The 7,082-nt window shown below is 65.3% G+C and overlaps 1 protein-coding gene across 1 annotated transcript; it reads right to left on the reverse strand.

Annotated features, from left to right (window-relative positions):
- Nucleotides 1-404: 404 nt before the first annotated feature.
- Nucleotides 405-5,032, reverse strand: SH2D5 (SH2 domain containing 5; the record flags this gene model as incomplete). Its single annotated transcript, XM_084220131.1, has 9 exons — nt 405-608; nt 1,436-1,595; nt 2,132-2,234; nt 2,320-2,482; nt 3,631-3,840; nt 3,941-4,084; nt 4,528-4,602; nt 4,712-4,792; nt 4,949-5,032. The coding sequence occupies 9 exons, from the start codon at nt 5,030-5,032 to the stop codon at nt 405-407; spliced, it is 1,224 nt and encodes a 407-aa protein (XP_084076257.1).
- Nucleotides 5,033-7,082: the final 2,050 nt, after the last annotated feature.

The following is a 7,082-nucleotide window of genomic DNA, read 5'->3' on the forward strand; positions in this document are numbered from 1 at the left end:
TGCGTGCACCGGCGCCCAGCTGTGGCCTCTGCGTGTGCAGGCGAGGGTGAGTGAACACGTCGGTCCTGCCCCACCCGTGCAACCTCCCGTGAGCGCCAGTGCAGCTCCGCAGCAGCACTGCAGCGTGCAGGAGCAGGAGCCCGAACGCACGGTGCAGTCCTGTGAGTGCGAGTTAGTGCGGTGCCTGGGCCTGAGAGCGTGTGAGCCGAGAGGTGTGAGCAGACAGGTGTGAGTCCGCAGGTGTGAGCACACCGGCGTGCGGCGCGTGTGAGCAGCCAGCCGAGCCCCGCTCCGATGCACGAGAGCCTTTATTGCGGGAGGCGCGGCCAGCCCGGCCGGGGGATAAGGCAGGCAGCGAGTGAAAGCCGGGGGTGTCGGGGACAGCCGTGCGGGGGGGGCCGAGCCTACCCCCGCTCGTGCTGCACCCCGGTGGGGGCGGCGGGGGCCCAGGCGGCCTCCCCCGGTCCGGCGCTGGCCCCGCCGCCGGGGTCCCGCTCCTCGTAGCCGGGGTTGCGTCGGCCGGGGGCCAGGCGGCAGAAGCAGCCCCCCGGTGGCCCGGAGTAGTGTGCCAGGAGGGCGGCCATGCTGGCGAACTCGGCGTTGGAGTGCTGCCGTGGGGAAAGAGGGGAGAGGGAGAGGTGAGCCCCCCGCTCAGGCTGTGCCCCCCCACACCCCTGCACCGAGTGCCCACGCAGCAAATCCCGGCGTGCCCGAGTGCCAGCACACCACCGCACCTCACACACCCTGGGCTCTGCAGCAGGCACCCACGGAGCCACGGCACCCACGCAGCAGGCACAGGTGAGGGCATGAGTGCCACACAGCCGTGCATGCCCTGCGTGGGCTGGGGCACTGTGTGTGCCAGGTATGCCCAGGTACATCCACAGACCAGAGCGCCCTGGCCTGGCTGGGGGACCACATACACACCAGGGCACTCGTACATCACATACCTGGGCGTTAGTGCACCCAAAACTCAGGTGTGTTAAATGGCCAAGGGTGGATGGGCCAGTGCGCCCATACCCAGGGATACCTGTGTGCTGTGCCCAGATGCACCTGTGCCCCGAGGCACCTGTAGATCGATGTGCCCACCACCCACACCCCTGTGTGCACCCACACCTGCACCCGAGCCCACCTTGGTGCATTCCTGCACCAAGGCGCCAGTGCAGCCATGCACAAGCACAGCAAGTGCACTTAGAGCGTGCATTAGGTTCATGCACACAGCAGCGCATCCCTGTCCTGGTGCACCAACACCAGCGCAGCGAGGCACAAATGCATTTACAGCCCCGGCGCATCCGTGCATGGGCACACCCATGCACCGAGGCGCGCCGCAGCGGTGCAGGGGCGGACCGGAGCGCCTGCACCCCGCTGCACCCGCACCCGCTGCGCCTCCCCCGCGCAGCCCGCACGCACCGAACGCCCCCGCGCAGCCCGGGCTCACCTCCACGCAGAAGCGGCCGTGCTGTGTCCGCAGCACGCCGTAGCACACCACGCCGCAGGGCGCCCGCACCCACAGGCACCAGCGCTTGGGCAGCCCGGGCTCGGCGCGCAGCAGGAAGGAGCCGGGCACGTCCCGCCGCAGCAGCGCGACCCCGGCGGCCCTGCGGGCGAGGCGGCGGTGGGGCAGGGCTGGGGATGGGGCAGGGCTGGGGATCGGGATGGGGCAGAGCCAGGAATGGGGCAGGGCTGGGGATGGGGCAGGACCCAGGAATCGGGCCGGGGATGGGGATGGGGCTGGGGCTGGGGCAAGGGCCGGGAGTGGGGCAGGGCTGGGGATGGGGCCGGGAGTGGGGCAGGGCTGGGGATGGGGCAGAGCCGGGGATGAGGCAGGGCTGGGGATGGGGCAGGGTTGGGGATGGGACAGGGCTGGGGATGGGGCAGAGCCGGGGATGGGGCCGGGCTGGGGATGGGGTAGGGCTGAGGATGGGGCAGGACCCAGGAATCGGGCCGGGGATGGGGCTGGGGCAGAGCCGGGAGAGGGGCAGGGCTGGGGATGGGGCAGAGCCGGGGATGAGCAGGGCCCGCGGTGGGGCAGGACCGAGGATTGGGGCTGGGGCAGGGGCCGGGGATGAGCAGGGCCCGGGGTGGGGCAGGGCTGTGCGTGCCGAGGATCAGGTGCTCGCACACACGCGCTCACCTGGCGATGCCGGCGAAGGCCCACACGCTCTCGGCGAGGACGCTCTCGTTCTCGGGCAGGAAGGCCAAGCTCCTCGCCCCTTTGTTTTCCCCTCCCGCCGCCGCTGCGGGAGCCCATTAATCCCCTCTTCGCCCCCAAACACTCGTGGTACCGTGTGTCCCGTGCCTCAGTTTCCCCCCGGCACTCACCGGCGTCGCGGGGCTGCTGGTGGGGCTGTCCCTCCCCCCCGCAGTCCCGGTAGGCTCCCGAGCGCAGCACTTTGCTCCGAATGGCTTTCTTGCGCACCAGCACCGGCGAGCAGTAGGGGTTCCCCGGGCGCCAGGCTCTGCCCTCTGCCTCCAGCCGCCGGTCCTGGGGGATGGACAGGCTGTGAGAGTGGCCTGGGGGCTCTGGCAGTGGGGAATGTCAGGTGAAACACCACGTGGAAAAATGCTGCTCAAAGGATCCAGCACCGAAAAAGCTTTGCAAAACACCACCAAAAAAAAAAAAAAAAAAAAAAAATTGTGCAAAGCACCGTGGGGAAAATGCAGTACAGAAAATGCAGTGCAAAAAATGCTGTGCAAAACATGATGTGCATAAGAAATTCCATGCAGAACACCGTGGAACAATTCCATGCAAAAAATCACCGCGCTGTGCAAAACCACAGTGCCAAAAGAGCTGTGAAGAGCATTTTTACTGTGTAGACATTTCTGCAAGAAATGCCACGCCAAAACAGCCATGCAAACCACTGTGCAAAAAGTGCCATGTAAAAAAAAAGTTATACAAAATAATGCTGTGTAAAAAAAGTTTACAAAAACATATCAAGGAAAGAAAGTGCTGTGCAAAAACGCCAAGGGAAAAATGTGCTGTAAAACCTCCTGCAAAAATCGCTGTGCAAGAAATAGATGTGCAAAGTGGACGACGGCAGGAAGAGCCCTCAGGGAAAGGAGGTTTCAAGCAGGCTGAGCAGAGCAGCGTGCGGGGCCGGGCCATGCAGGATGGGCCCTGCGACCCTCGAAAGAAAAGGTTGTGCAGAACACTGTGCACACAGCACTGTGCAAGGAAAGGCTGCACAAAGAGGAAATGCAAGGGAACCATGCAAGGCACCAGGTAATGATGTGTGGAGTGACAGCGTGTGTGGGGCTGCTCAAAATGCGAGAAAAGGCCACGCAAGAGCTGCCTGGGAGCTGTGCAAACGCCCCTGTGCTAAAGCACCGTACACAGAGTGCTGTGAGAGAAACGGGGCTGTCCTGTGCAGGGCCAGGAGCTGGACTTGATCATCCCTGTGGGTCCTTTCCAGCCCAGAATGTTCTGGGAAATGCCGTGCGGGGGAAAAGCTCCGCGAGACCCCACGCACAAACGGGCTGTGCCAAAGCCCCGAGCCAGGAAACGCCGTGTGAAAACCCCGAGTGTGAGACCCCTGGGTGTGAGAATCGCAGGTGTGAGAGCCCCAGGTGTGAGAATCCCAGGTGTGAGCAGCAGCAGGGCAGGGCAGGGCAGGGCAGGGCAGGGACACCTACCCCGGTGCCCAGCGGGCCGAGGCTGCCGGGCGCGGGCAGGCGCCGGAAGGACACGAGGGCGTTGACATTTCGTGACACCTCCTCGGGGTTGAGGGGCTCCCGCAGCACCCCCGGCCCCGGGAGCTCCCCCTCGCCCGCCTGCTCCTCGGGGTGCGCCAGGAGGTAGCCGAGCTGGAAGGAGCGGCAGAGCAGGAGGTGCAGGGTCTGGACCTGGGGGAGGTGAAAGATGCAGTGTGCAAATATTAAAAAAAATAATAATGAAGGTGGGTTTTTTTTTGGGGGGGGGGGGGGGGGGGGGTTGGGCCACTACCTCTCCCGGGAGCCCCACGAAGAGGTGGCAGAAGAGGGTGCTGGGGGGACTGTGGGGGTTGCGGGCCACGAAGGCGAACTGGCGGTCGGGGAGCCTCCAGGTGCTGTACAGGATGCGGCGCAGCGCGTGTGCCATCAGCAGCGTCTGCGGGACGGGGAGGGGGTCAGGGGCACCCAGACCCCCGCCCCCCCCGCCCAGGGGTACCCCCGCTTGCACACACAAAACAGCTTCTCGAGAGAAAAGCAGAGCTCAGAGAGGTACGGCCCCCCTAAACACTGACACCTCCCCAGCATCCCTGGCCCCCTCAGCACCTCTGACCCCTCCTCCCCGCATTCCTGACTCCCCTCCCCAGCACCCGTGACCTTCCAACCCCATCAACCCTGACTGCTCAGACCCCCACCTGTCTCCCCAACACCCCTGGCCCCCTCGCCAGCCCCCCAACACCCCTGACCCCTCCCAGCATCCCTGACTCCCCTCCCCAGCACCCCGACTCTCCCAACAGCCCCGCAACCCCCTGACGCCCCTACTCACCCCCCCCGAGCCCCAGCACCCCTTGCCATCCCCCTTGATCCCCCCCAGCCCCCTACCTCCCCATCAGCGCCGTAGATCTTCAGCCCCTGCAAGCTGAACCTCAGCACCACCGACCTCCTCCGGGGACAATCCTGTCCGGGGGAGAGGTGGCACTGGGGGCTGGGCTGTGCCCCTGTGGGTGCCCCGATTATTTGGGGTCCCCTGTGTTTCCCAGCAAGGGGAGCAGTGGTCGATCCCGACCTTCAGTGCCCGCAGCTGCTCCTCCACCCGCCCCGCTTGCTGCTGCAGGTCCAGCTCCTCCACCATGAAGGATCCCACGTACTGGGGGGCAAAAACCCCACCCGGGTCAGCTACAGCCCCCCACGGTGCCCCCCCCCCCCGCCCAGGGCAACAGGCCCCCACTGAGATGATGGTTTGGGGAGTCATGAGCACCCAAATCTCATCTCGGGGTGTCGCCCCCCGCCATGGGTAAGTCACCTCTGCTGGCTTGGTGACAGAGCGGGCTCGCTGCTGGGGAGCTGCAGGGTCCGGCCCCCGCCCATTCCCCGGCTTCCTCTTCATGGCAGCGGGGATTGCGGGTGAAGGCCGGGTCAGGAGGGGGACAAGCAACTCCGATGCCACATCTGAATTATCCGGAGCCCTCCAGGGTGATGGGGCTGGAGCAAGCACGCGGAGCCTGGGTCCGGTCCCCGGTCACTGTCCCTGCGAGGAGGGAGGGGACAGACACGACCTACCCCCACTGTCCCCTGTTTCCAGCCCGCTGAGCCCTGGGAAGGTGCTGCGGCCCCTGCACGGAGCTCCCCAAGTCCTGAGGCCAATGCAGATGTCCTCAGGTCCCGGCCCCAGTAAAATGGTCCCAACCCCAGCACAAGGGTTCCAGCCTCCTGATCACACGGGTGATGTGAGGGTCCCCATCCTCTGCTCCTGAGGTTCAGTCCAGGCTGCCATGTCCCCACTCTAAGCAGCATGCAGGCAGTCCCCCATGTCCCGATCCTGACAGTGATGTGAGGGTCCCCAAATCCTTACCCCAAACGTGACGGATGCAGTGCCCATATTCCATCCCCAAATGAAACCCAGGCAGTCCCGGCATGCCGAACATACACTCTGGACCCCAAGTGAGGTGCATGCAGTCTCACATCCCGAACTCCAGCAAGGTTTTGGGGTCCCCCCACATCCTCCCCCTCCCATCCTCCATCCCACTTCCCGCCGGCCACGCAGCAGCACCGAGACCCCCGGGGCTCTCCAGGGGTGATAACCAAACACCCGCGACGAAGGCAGCAGATTTGGGGGTGCTTTTCGGTCCAGAGTAGCCATGGAGGAGTGCGCCGGACCTTTCTCCGGCCACCCAGAGTGGGTTGGTGCTGCGCAGCCCTCGGCGGGGCTGGGACCGGCGCCGCTCGTGTCACCGAGGCCCCGCCGCAGCCGCCTGCTGCAAACGCGGGAGGGGGGGAGGGGGTCCGGCTGCCCCGATCGCATCCTGGCGGTGTGGGGGGGTCCCTGCGGTGCCGTCTCCCCGTCACAAGCGCAGCTTGGCCCCTCTCCTTCCCGGCACAATTTGGGGGTCTCCCCCCTCCCCCAGCCAATCCGCGGACAGGCAGCCCCCAAGCCCCGCCCCCCTTTTCCCACGCTTCATTTCTCAATGGAGCCCCCAGCCCACCGACCACCCTGCCGGTTCCCAAGGAAGCATGCTGCCCCCACCCCAAATTTAGGTGATGCGTGACACCAGGCACCAAGCATCCCCTGGGACCCGCATCCCGCTGGACCCCCCCCCCGGCTCACGGGCAGCTCTCGCTTGGATGGCTCCGGAGAAACGCAGGTGAAAAATTCCCGCTGCTCCGGCTCTCGGCCTCCGCCGGTTGTTTTTCCCTCGCCGGTGGCTCCTCCGGCAGCTCCGGCCGCGGCGCAGGGATGCTCGACCCGTGGGTGTCAGGCCCTCGCCGCCAGCCAGGCCCCTGCGAGCCCGAGCCCACGGAGCCCACGCCGGGCACGGGGCAGGCAGCAAACTCTCATTTCCTGCCTCCGATCTGCCCGCGATGAATCACCGCAATTTTCCTCCTCGGTTCTCTCCGTTTCTTGGAAGCGACGGCGAGCAGGAACGCTCGCTCGGGATTTTGGAAAACGCGGCGGCAACTGATTTTCTCTGCGTCTTTTCCCGTCTCCTCCGGCGTGCCCAGCGGAGCAGCGATTTCTAACCCTGACACGTACACACGTGGTTGCTCGCTCGCCACCCCCTGCCCTGATGCTCAGACCCTTTTCACCCCAATTTCTACATGCCCTGTGGAGTTTTGCCCACTGCTGCCTGCTTTTGCTGGAATAAAAATGAAGAGGGGTGGCTCTGGCCTCACTGCAGAGCAACCACATAACCCAGAGCCTCCCTCACACCCTCCCCAGGAAGCTGCCCCCAGTCCCAGGGACCAGCTTGGCTCCCGGAATGGGAAAGCAGCAGTTTGGGGAGGAGATGGGGTCTAACCCTCGGCACTGCACCCAAACACCCCTGTCTCATGCCCCAGCAACCCCGAGGGTGTGAGGAAAAGGGTCCCACCAGCACCATTCAGCCCTTGGGTCACTGCCAGCACCAGCTGCTTCAAGACACCATGAGCTGTGATGGCAG

This window comes from Fringilla coelebs (genome assembly GCF_963513975.1).
Source record: "Fringilla coelebs genome assembly, chromosome: 22".
In the NCBI taxonomy this organism is placed as follows: domain Eukaryota; kingdom Metazoa; phylum Chordata; class Aves; order Passeriformes; family Fringillidae; genus Fringilla; species Fringilla coelebs.